The 14990-nt window shown below is 44.8% G+C and overlaps 1 protein-coding gene across 1 annotated transcript in view; it reads right to left on the bottom strand.

The window, feature by feature from the left end:
- The window catches only part of MTMR3 (myotubularin related protein 3), a gene marked incomplete at its 5' end in the record, with an annotated part of 37912 nt that extends 30733 nt beyond the window's left edge, over positions 1-7179 (bottom strand). Inside the window, 3 exons of the mRNA XM_009074532.1 lie at positions 5821-5937; positions 6646-6735; positions 7110-7179. Coding sequence (XP_009072780.1) covers positions 5821-5937; positions 6646-6735; positions 7110-7179 — 277 coding nt within the window. The remainder of the gene's footprint in view (positions 1-5820; positions 5938-6645; positions 6736-7109) is intronic.
- Positions 7180-14990: the final 7811 nt, after the last annotated feature.

Here is a 14990-nt window from a genome sequence, read left to right as displayed (position 1 = left end):
AGAGATGTCTCAGGAATACACACCACAGGAAAATCTACTCTGAGTGGTCCATCAGTATCATCACTGGATTGAGATCTGTGACAGCCTAACACACCTCACAGAACCAGTGAATGAAGGAGGGCAGGAAATGAGGAATCTCCTGTGAGATAAGCTACTCTTTATTTGCCATCCTTGAGATCAACCTGAGTGCAGGTGACTCTGCCAAAGCAGCAGAGGACTGAATGCAGCACAGACCACATCACATGGACTGTTCTGTAGCTAATCTGTGTATTCCATCTGCTCATGCCTTCCAAGCCTTCCCCTGCTTGATTCTGGCACGCAAAGGAGGGAATTACTGTGATACTTTTGTCTGATAAAGGGACTGGAATGGACCTCAGACTGGAGAATCTTCCAGTATTTCCTCCTGCCTGGGTAACCTCACATATACCTAGTAATAGTTCTCAGGAAGAATTTCTTAATGGAAAGAGCTGTCAGGCATTGGAAGGGGATGCCCAGGGATTCCTGGTGGAGTCACCATCCCTGGAGGTGTTCAAGGAACAACTGGATGTGGCACTCAGTGCTCTGGTCTAGCTGACAAGGTGGTGATGGGTCACAGGCTGGACTCGATGATCTCAGAGAGCTTTTCCAACCTAAATGATTCTGCAATAAATTATTTAAATTTACCACTGACCTAAATGGCACCAACAGGGGAAGTAAGACACCTTCCCCAGCTGAGTAAAGACTAGACTTGCTTTTTGTCCAATGCTGCTTTTTCTGTTAACATTCTTTTTCCCCAAGCCTCTTTTATTACATTTTTACCCATGTCCATCTTCATTTAAGCAGTTCTGCACATTGCTCCCTCCCCCTGACAGTCTGCTTCTGGCTCCTCATCCTCCTGGCTGCACTCCAATGCCATACTAATTCTTCTACTCCTGCATTCATTTTCATTTCCTTCTTCCAAAGTCACTCCTTGTTCCCTGCCCTCTCTGTGTGCCTCTGCTCACTCCCATCCATTTGCTCCTGACAGCCCTCACAGCTCACCAGCTATTTCCTCACAATCTCCAGGTTTGTCTTCAGGACAACCTTCATATTAATCTTTTAAATTTTCTTTTCCTGTCATAAAAATCTGTCCACTGATCCTCTTGTGTTTTCAATCTCCTTCCTGGCCATTATTCTTCCCCCCAGTAAAGCTCTGTAGAATTATCTGCTGTCATTCCCTCCCTCCCCACGGATAACCTTCCCTTTCCAGTGCACATCTTTCAGGCTGATGCCAGTCAGACACCAGAGCCATCATTCTCTCTGCAGGCACTTCCCTCCAACAATGGCACTGGAATGAAGCAGGGAGAGGCAATCATTTCAGGGTTTATAAGAATAAACATGCATTGTTATCTGAGGCAAATTACAGCCCATTACAGGCAGTGCCAGAGCACCCTGCTCTTCCAGCATCTCTCTCCTGTCTGTCTCTTCCTTAAAATTATCCCATTTTAAATAACAGCAACAATCCACCATTCAAACTTCATGTTTCTGAGAGGTGTTTTAATGATTTTGATTACTGGAAATGTCTGTTAGCTAAGAGCAGCACAAGTTACATTTAGAGAATAATACCTCTAGTTAGGAAAAGCACAAGTTAGGTTCACACTGCTGCAACAACCACCCCACGGCTCAGTCTTTGCCCACAATTCCCTGCAGATGCAGTGGAACTTGTGTTCCAGGCTGGTTACTTAGAACAGCACAAGGCCAAGGCTGGCTGCTGCATGTCCTAAAGTGCGAGATGGTGTGACACCTGGAGGCACTGGGGATGCAAGGACAGCTCCAAAGGGCTCCAAGGTGAGGGGGTTGAATCCCTCCAAGTGCATCTAGTTCACAGAACCTACAAGGAGTATGTAAACCAAATTTTGCTTTGAATTACAACTAGTTGGATTTCAGTTTTGTCTTGAAGGCAATCCCTGAGTCCTCTCTGCTCTCACATTCTCATGACTCAGTAGGAACAGTTTGAGCAGCAGCACCTGAGAACAAGACAAGGACTAGGCTACTTTCCAGCACAGATGAGCCACAACAGCTACAGACATAAGGAATATCCCAATCCAACCATTTGTCCAGTAACAGCCAAGCAAGGGAAAGCTCATGCTGAAACTTCCCTCATCACCAAGACTGAAAGTCTCCCCAACCATGACTTTTGGTACTGTGTCCAGAATCTACCACTGCGCAGAGGCTACATGGCAAATCTGCTGCCATGGACCTTTAATTCTCCCACCAATGCAATCAGCTTACAGGGAGAAAAGTGATTAGGCAGAAACAGTTGTCAGCTGCAAAGTTTACCATTTCCTTAAGGAATCAATAGAGATGGGCCTGGGAACCAAACTTCCATGTGCACCAAGAGATCCCTGTTGAGTCTGCACTTATATCCCCTGGATCAGTGTAACTCAACATTTCTGAATGCCATAATCCCTGGTTTATGCATGGTCTGCAGCATCCTTTGTTTTTGCATTTGAAACTCCATGTTCCTATTAGTACTGTGATCTAGGAACTGATCCATGGGAAAGATCTCCACACACAGCTGTTGTCTGCAGTGTTGCAATGTGAACATTATCACTCTGAAATGTTTTTCTTTCCCAGAGCAGGTGCAGGAGGTGCTGTGGCAGCACTATGACACTCACTGTGGCATCAGCTCCACTCTGACAGCCACACTAGGAACTGCAACCAAAAGAGAGCACAGGGAGATGAACCCCAAAGACCAGGAATCCATTTTGAACTGGATTCCACTCCCTTCAGACAGTGCCATTAGTGTGTGACATCCCTACTGAAGGACCACAGGGATATCCCACCTCCAGGAGGAGATGCCTGCACAAAACTGCTGCACACCCAGACATGGGGAATCAAGTCCTCTTACAGGTTCTGTAATACAGATGTTTGCTAAGAATCCTCTTTCTTGCACACAAATGCTTCTCTGTGCTGAGGTGACAGGGAAGGTGACAGCTCCTTGGTGAGGCTGGGCTTAGCCTGGAGAGGAATTTGTAGGTAAATCATTCCAAATAATACAAAACCCAACTCCCAACACTAGTAAACATCTATATAGTTTTTAAAAGGACTTCTTACAAGGTGTGTTCCTACTCCTCCCAGACCCTCCAGGTGCCCCCAGGTGTGTCCCTATACCTCCTACACAACTCCAGGTGTCCCCTAGACCCCCCCAAATGACCCCAGTTGTGTTCCTACACCCTTCAGGTGTAGGGATATAAAACCAGCAGGAAAGAACCAAGATGAACTCAATCAACAATTACTCAGTGAAGATGTAACTTACAAAATCACCACCTGATCAATAGCTTTGATCAACAATAACCAAAGGGATTATTACATCAAAATATAACAATTTAAATATGATTCTTATTTATTCCAAGAATGTTTTATCCTTAATGATATTCCAAACCCTCTCTGCCCTGCATTCCAGTAGCGTTCACACTACATTATTAGTGATGCTAATATATGGTCACAGCAGAATGATTTATATTCTGCTCTACCTCATTCACTAATTGATTATTTCAAGTTAATGATGCCGATGCTAATGAGACATCAGACAGAGTGAGAGGGCAGAGCACTAGATATGAAAGTCAGGGAAGCAAAACTGACATGGTAATATTGACAAACTTCTATGGACTCTTTGCTGAACGTGAACAAGGAACACAATTTGAGAAAACATCCATTCTTGTTACTGCTCAAAAATGCTAAATTGAAAATCATTAAGAATTAATATCCCAATGATCCTCAGGATAGATATGACAGGAGGTGCAGTATGTGCAATAGTGGCTTCTCTAACAAAGCAGCTCCATCATTCCCTAGCATTCCTCAGGACAAACTCTTGATTCCTAGGGCTGCTCCTGTTTCCTGTGTCTCTGCTCCTTGTTGTGAAACATTCCATCCTTCACTTTGGCAATTCCAGTTGCCAATTCCATACATTCCAGGCTCTGAATTAAAACATCCAACAGCAAGCAACCCAACAGAGATTTACATTAGCAGGTCCCCTGGCAGAAACCAACCCTGGGATTCAGGTTTGTGTCACAAAGCAGCAGAGGAATGCTGTAAGACACCTGCCCCACCTGGTACACTGCACTTGAGGCATCCCAGCACCCAGCTGACCCCTCAGCACCATTCCCAGGCCATGGTGGCACCTACAGCTTGACCTGTGAGTCTCCAGTCACATTTCAGGACAGACTGCAAAGGGAAGCGAAAAGCCACATGATGCTTCCTCTGCATCTGCACATATTGTATCACCTCCTCTGTGTGTTCAGCAGTGGAAGATAACAACCCTTACAATTCCAATTACATCTTTGTCATCATTCTGATTAGGTGTCGTGATCAGACGTAACATCTGTGTTTGCTGGAAACCCTCACACTACCGTGGGTGTTAGCATTGTAGTGCTGTACCCAGGAGTGCACCAGGGAGCAGCCAGGCCTGGTCAGCTCACACCACTGACAGCTCATGGACTGAAAGGCAGAGATTGTGACAACCACGACCCAGACACACCTCACAGGGTGTAGGTAACACAGACACGGGGTTAGACACCACAGAAGCCAGTTAAGATTCAGTTTTGGTTAGTTTCTACAGATATGATAACTTGGTTCCAGCACAAAATGATGCAAACAAATTTCAGATTGACATGCTGTCAAAAATTACATGTTAGGTGCTGATTAAATTCCTCCCTGTGAGGGTGGTGAGACACTGGCACAGGGTGCCCAGGAGCAGCTATGTCTGCCCCATCCCTGGGAGTGTTCCAGGCCAGGCTGGATGGGGCTTGGAGCACCCTGGGCTAGTGGGAGGTGTCCCTGCTCATGGCAGGGGGTGGGATGTGAAGAGCTTTAAGGTCCTTCCAAGTCAAACCATTCTGTGATTCTATGATGTTCTAAACTACTGTGTTACATGTATTTCAGTCATGTATGTGTTAGACACTTGTCACCTCTTTCATTTTGCTTCCCTTGCTTCTCTCAGCTGTGGAATAACACCTAGTTTAGGGGCTGACACTAACCCATCACAGCAGAGCTCAGGATGTGTGACTGACACAAGCTAGTTGTGAACAACTACCCAGGGTCAGGAATTGTGTTGAAATAAGGAGACTGGGTAAAAACTCATCATCAGGAGAAAAAAAAAATAAATTGAGTCTTTGGATTTTATTGGTTCTACTAGTAAAAGCCACAAAAATAAATCTGTGCCATGGATCATGTCCTGTCAAACTCTACATAGTCCACAGATAGTTGTTGCAATTAGTGAGACCAGTCTGTGTCAGCAGTTCAGCACTGCAGGGGACCACAGTGCCACTGAATTTGTGTCTGTGGAATTTGTGGAACAATGTGAATGAACAGACACTTGGAATAAAGCTCTTCACAGAAATGCATTTGAAGGTGAGGTCCAACTCTACACCTATTAGGTCAATGACTGTACAGCTTCAGGCAAATTGCTTCCTTAGCTGAACCCACTCCCAACTTTCTAAGCTCCAAGAAGGCACAATCTAGCCTAGGTGCTCCAAAAGCTCTTTGGAAACCCTTTTATTTCACCAGTGAGTACATCCAGAGCTTGGGGAGAACACAAGGCTGACACAGGCAGCTGGAAAGTGAACTGCAAGTTGAGTGATGTGACATTCCCATACCAAACCTGATTTTCAGAGGTGCTGAGTCACCTTTTGGGGCCTAAATACACATCTGTTCTCCCTGAGAACTGGGATTTGAACATCAGGAAGGCATTCCTCATGACCATTTACCTTAACAGGCAGCATCACTGTAGTCCTAATCTAAATTGTGTTGTTTGGGATGAGCAGAAGAGCTGCATCAGCACAGCAGTAGCACAGCACTTACATTCACAACAGACTCCTTGAACTTGATGTGCAGTCTGTAGTTGGAGAGAGCAATGATGGCATCCTCTGCCCGGCCCACGTACTCTGTGCTCTCCCCGTGCAGCTCGATGAATGGCACCTGGGAACAGCAAGGAAAATCCTTCAGGAAACACTTCCCAGGAACATGTCCCTCCTGCAGCACACAACATCCTAAACAAATCTGAAACCTGCTGACAATTCAGCCATGCTGTTCCTGCTAAGAGGGAAGTCAGGTGAGGTTGGCTCAGAGGTTAATTGTAGCCTTTTTTCTTGCTGATTCCCCATTTTCTGTTCCTTTTCCTTATGTTCCCTGTCCTCAGTGCTTGGCAAGGGAAAGCAATGGATTTTTATGAAGAATTTCCCCACATTTTGGCAAGCAGGCTGAGCAGGCCCCTGAGTTATGCTCTCTCTCCTTCCTTAATGCAGAGTAGCACTTCCATAATGTTATTAAATTGATCCTAAAGTTGGCAAAACATCCAAGATTAATAATCTTCTGAGGTATTTCCCAATATCCATAGGGGGAATAGATACCTAAAGAGTGGATACCTAAAATGCTACACAGCTGAAGGGAGTTCCTTTTTCTCACTGCAAACATGAAAACTGCACAACATGCTCCTGTTTTAGGCAGTTAGAAAAGCTGGAGCTGCATTACACTGCACATAAAAACTGCAACTGTTTACTTAAAAATGTGGCTTAAGCCCATCTTAGTTGAGCTGGGTGAAAAGTAACTGGCCAGGAGAAGCCACAGAACCCACAGGTCAACTGGAGATACTGTGATCTTAGCTGGCATGAGCAGTGTGGTGATTACCTGAAGGTTCTCATCCTCCCGGATCAGCTGCTTCCTGGGAAAAATCTGATTAGCCTGGATGCATTCAAGGCTGTGCTGAGTCTCTTCATCCTGAGAACAAAGAGTTACAGTCACCTGCAGCTCTGTCACCTGCTCTCACCTTCCCCACACATGAGCTATCAGCAGCCACAGGAAAGCTCACACAGGATGGAGCTTTCAGAGAATTCAGGGATCAGCAACTGACTTAAGTTTCTAAACTTTCAAAGAGAAGCACTCAGACAACCGAATATGATATTAGAAAGTGGTTTCCCTTCCTGCAGCCATTAAAAACCAGCAAGGTTTGTAGCAGCATTAGGAAAAGCATCAGCCTAGCCTAGCACTACACTGAAAACTCAACAACCCTCATGGAAACAGGAATTCCCTGAAGTTTTCCAGATTTTAGAGTCTTCTGGCCTGTATCAGACCCTGCAAACCCCTCTGCTTACCATGACAGGCCCTGGATGGGAGGAGGAATCCTCGTCTGCACTCACAATACTTTGAGGCTCTTCTCGAAATCTAGAAAACCAGAAAAGAATAACAATGAAGTTAAATTCATTTTCTTTCAGCAAATCAATACAAATTAATCTGCAAGGACTGAGAATGGAGCTGTTCAGAACCTGGGAGCAAACAGTAATTATGAAAGGATGAAATCCATGGAAGCTCAACTCTCCTGGGAGCTAGAACTGTTTCCAAATGTGTCTGACTCCTTCTGCTCACTGTGAAAAATCACCTCTGAAAGTGCTGCTGGGAGAACACCTGTCTGAGGCAGCAATTACACCAGTGTTTGTATGGTTTCAGTTGAAACATGTTCATCTTCCTACATCCCCTGGAATTTTCTCCCAAGTCATTTGCAGATGGTGAATCACCAATATGAGGGCTGTAAATCCAAAGGATCATTGGGATCATTTAGTCTGACCTGTTACGAAACATGAGCTGTTCGATCCTCCTGGAGCAATCTTGGTTCATCTATAGCCTAGGAACTGGAATTCTTGTTCAGATAAAAATCCTCATTTTATAGTTACAACTCATTTTTTATGTCCATGGATGTATCAGGATATCCACTGACCTGTCCAGGAGCTCCAGATCACTACACACTAGTGACTTCTCTCTCCACTACCCAACAATCCCAAATCTTTGACCAGCAAATCTCCTGGAAATATTAACAGTCTTGAGCTCTATGCAAATCACCCAATTAGGAGTTTAATGGCTGAAGTGAACCCAGGAGTTACCATTGGATTTTATCTTACACTCAACTTCTCAAATCCAGGAAAGTTCTTCCTTTTTTTACCAAACCAGGACTCACTCACGTATCTCATGGGGTTTGCAGACTGTGGCACAGAAAGATACAAACAGAATATATCCACTCAGTTCTCAATTCATGGCACTTCACCTAGAAATGCATTTCAAATTATCAGTGTGGAGGTTGACAGAGAAAACTACTTCAATCCATCAGCTCCCAGCACTGCAGGAAGCCCTAAATACATCCTGGGCATTGTATGGAATGTTGACAGCGGGAAAAGGAGCAGCAGATGCACGTCGGGGCCTGCACGTATGTCTGTTTGCATATAGTCATATCAAAGGAGGAAACTGGGAGCAGAGTGGAGCTGAACTGCCACTAATTCACTCAAAATTAGTACAAAAAGTAGGTATAAAATCCTAACTTCAAACAAGTAAGAAAAACAAAAGCTAGAAGACTTGAGAGAAGTGTGAATTTATTGACTGTGGAAACTGATAAGGAAGAAGAAAACAAAAAAGCATTGCAATTTCCATTCCTGCAACAATGGGGAGGAGGTACATGCTTTAAAGTTACGAGAAATGAAGGAAATCTAGAAATGCTGTCTCCCACCAGCACAGTGAAGACAATATTATTGTTAATATTGTTTGAAAAATCAGGATTATTTAACAGTTTTGTTCAAAAGCAGCAGGGGAAAAAGATGGTTGAGATGTAATCCATGTTGTGACTGAGAATATCATCCAAGAAGCACAGGGATTAAAGCTTTACAGACCATTAATTCATCAGGGCTGATCTTTAATGTATTAGAGACCATAAAATTCTAGCCCTTGTATTGAAAGTTGGAGTTGTTCAGCCTGGAGAAGAAAAGGTCGTGTGGAGATCTCAGAGCAACCTGCCAGGAGCTGAACGGGCTCCAGGGAAGCTGCAGAGGACAGGACAGGGTTCCCTCAGGTTCCTACCCCGTTCCTTGGGTAGGAACTGCAGGGACAGGACAAGGAGCAATGGGGAGAAATTGCAAGAGGGAAATTGAGATGAGATCTTAGGCAGAAGTTTTCCCTGTGAGGGTGGTGAGACACTGTCCCACGTTGCCCAGGGAGGCCGTGGCTGCCCCAAGCCTGGCAGTGTTCCAGGTGAGGTTGGAGGTGTTCCTGCCCATGACAGGGGGTGGGATGTGATGAGCTTTAAGGTTCCTTCCCACCCAAACCATTCCACATCTACAATATAAAAATGCCTCATTATTTCAAAAATCTCCTCCTGCTTCACACACAACTATCAAAGAAACATGATCTAACTAAACAGATGAGCTTTATCACAAATCTGAAGTGTGCTTAGTATCACTGAGCAATTGTTTTTAGTCTATTAGGCACTGTCACTGTGCTGGCCAAAACTTTCTTTTATACTTCAGATTGATGAGATATATTTACTTTTAAAGTTTATTATATAACCACCTACACATTAATCAAGTCAGTAATAACTTAGAAAATCAAGCCTTTTAAAACCCTTTACAGCTCTGCTCCTAAAACTCAGCCTAAACCACTAGCAGAGACTATGCAATTCCTGCAGACCAAGTTTCAGTGTAACTCCTGCATTCAGCTGCTTCCATCACAATAATGGGGCTTTTTCCATGAATGTGAGAATATTCCTATTTAAGGTGAACTTTGGGAAAGCTGTGTGGAAAAAAATATGAGTGTTTCAGTTTTAATCAGGATTATCAGATACAAACTGTGATGCTGCCAAGATAAACGGTACAAGGAGCTATCAGACTGGTTCTAAACCAAATAGTTTGCACACTCACAGTGCTGCTAGTGAAATGCTTCACTGACTTTGCTGCCACCACACTGAAGAGCTCTTAAAATTGCTGATAAAAATAGCAAGAAAGACTGAATTGTTCTAGTGAGGTTCACTGATGGACAGTGAGTACACTGAAAGAAGTAATTCCTTTCCCATCATGTCCACAAGCTGTTCCCACTTCCCTCATGATCTCATGGTCACTGGGCTGAGCACAAGGGGAAGGAGACAGGGAGAGGACCACACACTGTGCTCAGTGCAGCACACACAGACTGGGGGGATGAGCTGACACCACACTTCAACCTCCACTTCTTCCTACTGCAAAGCTTTCTCATCCACTCCGAGGGTAGAAACTCTTCCAGGCCAGCCACTGGAGCAGAAGGATCACAGGGACTGTGTGACACCTTGTAAGGGTAATTCCTGACTTTCAGAGCACACCTTAGAAGTGAGAACAAGAACATTCTTCCTATCACCAAGTCCAACAAGGCGCTCTTGACCTGTCCCCACTGTGCTGCTCTAAGGGACAGCTTGGTCCAGAGCCAGAGCAGCACCAGCTGGCTGAAAAAATCTATTCTCAACTTGACCCACACCTTTTTTTTGGATGAGCTGCAGAAATGGAATGAGAATTCCCATTTTAACTGTCAGCTCTTCCCTGCCAGCAAAAGCCATTTCCCAGAAATGAAAAGGGAATGTTCAAATTGAGCTCAGACAATAAGTGACCAAGAAAACACTGTCAGGAAAGCAGCCCCAAACCCAGGCTCCTCCTTATCACCAGGATCATATACAAACAGCAGAGAGCTAACACAGTGCAGTGAAACTTGTTTGGATAGTTAGAAATAATATTGGGTTTGGTCAGATTGAGGCCTAAAAAGGTTATGTTATCAATTTCCCGTGCTGCCCTTTCACCTGCAATCTCATGTGCATTAAATTGAACAAAAAAAAAAAGAGGTTGTTCTTGTTAATTCTCCATCCTTACGTTCTGCTTGGAAGGAGAAATGATGAGCAAAGGTTGTAACCTCACACTCTGTTCAGCCTCTGTGGGAACATCTTAATTACCTTTTGTTTCAGATGTGCCTTCTGGTCTAAATTATGTACATAATTAAGACTAGCAATAACCATCTGTTTGCCAGTGATTCTGAACAACAAAGATTAGATAAATAAAGCATCATTGAAATTCACATACAGTTGGATTTATAGCAAGAAAAAAGAAAAACTAGAGGGGGAAAAGGAAAGAGGAAGCACCCAGGAGTTTCACTTTGTTCCTCTGCCTTCCCTAGACAGATCCTGAATTCCACTTGTTTTAATGTCAAAACCAAACTGAGTTGACCCCTGAGCTGTTTACATGCTGTGGGGCACAGCTGCCCTGTAAGTCTGAGACTGGAATACAAAGGTTTTGGCAGAGAAGCAGTAGAAAATCCGAGAATGAAACATTCCAGAATGTGATCTAGCTTGAGCAAAAGATGCTTCTGTTGCAAACTGAAAACACTTCTTCCCCTTTGGCAGGTGGAGAAAAGTTTATGAGATAAGAATAAACACTTGGTTTCCCTCATTTCAGTCCCTGGCAGCAAAGCTTCTCCTCTTTCCTGGCACCACATGCAGAAGGAACTGAATAGAATTTACTGGGGAAGCAGCTGACAATATGGATATTTGACCATTATTCAGGAAAGGAGCAGGACAAAGAATCATGTTTGAAGATTAAGTCTTTTTTTTTTAGCAATTAAAGATTGCAAACTCCAACTCAGCAAAATATTGATTTTTGTCTAAGATCCTGGAAAACACTTTAACTGATTAAGAAAGTAATCAATGCTAAGTGCAGAATCCTCCTTACCAGGCAGCTTTGTCTTACCAAAGAACGAGAGAATAAATCGGTCCTCTCTTGTCCCAGAAAGTTCCAACTATTGTCTTCTGCAACTTCACATTGGCAGCTGCAAAGAAAAAGAAAAGTCCTTTAAAATATAAACCTTCATCTGGAAAATCCCTTCTGAAACAGCAGCTGAGGCAGGAGGCTGCACTGGTAGTTTAGGCTGGCTTAATTAGAAAGGAAAAGTAAAAAGTCTAAGTGCTATGTAAGTTGTAACTGCAGCTTGACATGCCCAGAGAGGGATTCCATGGCTGGATTCTGAGGGACACAAGTGTGCTGGGTAAGGTCTCTTCTGGTAAGAGGCAGCTCTGAAATTGTGGCCATTAAACAATGCAGATTTTTTTAAAAAAACAACTGCAAAAAACTCAGTTACAGAATCCCAGAATCACTGAGGTTGGAAATGGCCTCAGAGACCAACAAGTCCAACCTGTTACTCATAATCACCTGTCAACCAGACCAGAGCACTGAGTGCCACGTTCAGTCGTTCTGTGAACACCTCCAGGGATGGTGACTCCACCACTGTCCTGGGCAAACCCTTCCAATGCCTGACAGCCCTTTCCATGAAAAAAATTTCCCTAATATCCAACCTGAAAGCAGATGAAGACCCCAAACAGTGGTTGCTGCCTATGTACATTGGCACAAGGGGACAGCAATGCTCATGAGATGACTCCTCCCAAGCCTTACCCTTTGGGCTTTCCAAGTGCTGTAAGAACAGTTACTGCCTCAGAAATGAAGCATTGTGTCACCAATACACACTTGTCAACAAAAAATTATATGGAGAAAGTATCTGATGTGCTTCACTCCTGCAGCCACTGCTGCAGGTATTCACAGGCATCTCCTATGGCACTGGAATGATTGTGGGACACAATTCCACACTGAAATACCTAAACCCTAGAATTAAATCCCAGACTAAACCCAACCATCCCTAAAAAACAGGAGCAGCCAAAAGGACAGGACACCACTCCCTTGTACCCAGAGTACCAGAAGATTAGCTCTTCGCAAGAACTTGGAAGCTCTCCTGGCAGCATATGCCTGCAAAGTTCAACCTCTACCACATATTATCCTGCTGCTGGGAACAGTTTACCTATGTTTTGATGTGCCACAACTAGTGCTAGTTTTCACATTCTGGTTCATTAAATAAAATAAATACATATCTATTTTGCATCTATTGTGTCCTTTAGTTGATGGCTTGTGACAGGGAAATGTAAGAAATACACAAAAAGGGAGATGTAATTTCAGGACTGACAGAGTAAAAAGAAATGGTTTAAAAAGATGTGCATCAAAAATGGTGCATTTAAAATAGCTGTGCAACAGGCACAGCATCACTGGTTGGTTGAAGAAGGTGATTGTCCCATTCTGCTCTGCTGTGGCCTCTGGAGTCCTGGGGGCAGTTTGGGCTCCTCCTTTGGAGACGCTGTGAGGATGAAGGGTCTTGAGGGCCATACAAGGAGTGGCTGAGGGCACTTGGTTTGTTCAGGCTGGAGAAGAGGAGACTGAGGACAGAGCTCATCAGGTTCTGCAGTTCCTCAGAAAGGCAGTAGAGAGACAGCAACATGTCTGCTCTGTGTGACCAGTGACAGGACCCAAGGGAACAGCTGGAGCTGTGTCAGTGAGGGTGAGGTTGGATATTAGAAAAAGGTTCTTCCCCCAGAGGGTGTTTGGGCACTGAACAGCTCCCCAGGGCAGAGGTCATAGTCCCAAGCCTGACAGAGCTCAATGAGTGTTTTGCCAATACTCTCAGGCACAGCGTGGATTGTTGGGGTGTCCTGTGCAGGGACTGGAGCTGGACTGATGATCCTCACAGGTCCCTTCCACTTGGGATATTCTGTGATTCTAACTACAAAACTAAATACATCAAGCAAAAGAAACTCTGACATGTCAGACTGAACACACTTCAGGGGAAGCTCAGTCCCTGTGCTCAGTCAGTATTTGCACAGCAACACGAGGGTGCTGAGCTCTGCCAGTCGTCCTGTCTGTGGCAGCTGCCCCAAACTGCCCCTAAACTTCAGTGTACCAGTTTATAAAACAGCTCCTAAAAGCAACATTTGGTTACCTGCAACAGAGGTCAACTTTGTTTTTATTTAAGAAAAAAAACAGCCAAAAAATCTCTCACCCCATAAGCCAAACTCCAATTCCAATAACCTCACAGGTCAATAATGAGCTCAGCACCCACAGTAGAAAGGCTCAGTTTTACCACCAGCTTGATGGTACTTCACAGCTGCCTGGTGGTACAAAGTCACTTTTGAAGGAAATATGGAGCAAGTTCACTACACACAAAAAAAAAAGAGCTATGAAGGCAAAATATGCAAGTCTATAAGTCCCTTCAGCAACAGATTTCTAGCCACGTATTTGCTTTTCAAAACACAAGATACACATTTTGGTAGCAGGAGTTGGACATGTTTTGTGTGGTTTAGGTCCAAGAGGGGAAAAAAAAAAACCCTTCACAAAATCTCCAACAAGCTTTTTATTGATTTTAATGAGGTTTGGAAGAAGCCACTGAATCTCTGGAGTTTTGTGGAGCAGTTTAAAAACAGAAGCAAACTGTTCCAACAAGTGTGTTAATAACTGTGCTCCTGCCCGTGCTCAGCACAGCCCCCGACGCGCCGTAGCATTCCTCCCACAGGCTGCTGGGCCTAGATAAGCACTTCAAGTGCTATCACTTCCTCAGGCAACTGCTTGGGCCAAAATAATGAGAAAGAGCTGACTGTAAGAAGAAATATTGCCATGAGCTCTGCTGCCCTTTCCAAGCACCCATTCCTGCCAGGAGGCACAGCCACTGCAGGGATACAGCCCAGCACAGCCCCTGGGGAGAGGGTGCAGTCACTTCCCTGTCTGAGCCACAAGGAACAGATCCAGCAGTGCCAGGACAGCCAAGGGCAGGAGATGGAAAAGGGAACAAGACCTCGCAGTAAATCCTATGAAATCAAACATGTCCATTAACAGAATTGGCTTTGTACCACCTTTATTAGAGTGTGACATTCTCAGAGGCAGTTTGGTTTATGATGGAGTAGTTTGGGCTGGAAGGGACCTTAAAGCTCATCCAGTTCCACCCTCCACCATGGGCAGGGACACCTCCCACTAGCCCATGTTGCTCCAAGGCCTGTCCAACCTGGAACACTTCCAGGGATAGAGCAGCCACAGCTTCCCTGGGCAACCCGTGCCAGTGCCTCAGCACCCTCATAGGGAACAATTCCTACCCACTATCCCATCTATCCCTGCCTTCCTCCAGTTTAAAGCCACTCCCCCTTGTCCTGGCCCTCCATCCCTTGTCCCTAGTCCCTCTGCAGTGCTCTTGGGAGTCCCTTCAGCTCCTAGCAGGTTGCTCTAAGGTCTCCCTGGAGCCTTCCCATCTCCAGGCTGCCAGGCCTCCCAGCCTGGCTCCATGGCAGAGGGACTCCAGCCCTCAGAGCATCTTTGTGGCCTCCTCTGAACTAGCTCCAGCAG

The sequence above is a fragment of the Acanthisitta chloris genome, unplaced genomic scaffold, assembly GCF_000695815.1.
Source record: "Acanthisitta chloris isolate BGI_N310 unplaced genomic scaffold, ASM69581v1 scaffold18135, whole genome shotgun sequence".
Classification (NCBI taxonomy): domain Eukaryota; kingdom Metazoa; phylum Chordata; class Aves; order Passeriformes; family Acanthisittidae; genus Acanthisitta; species Acanthisitta chloris.
Note: the sequence above shows the minus strand (reverse complement) of the source record. Positions and strands in the feature narration are given on the sequence as shown.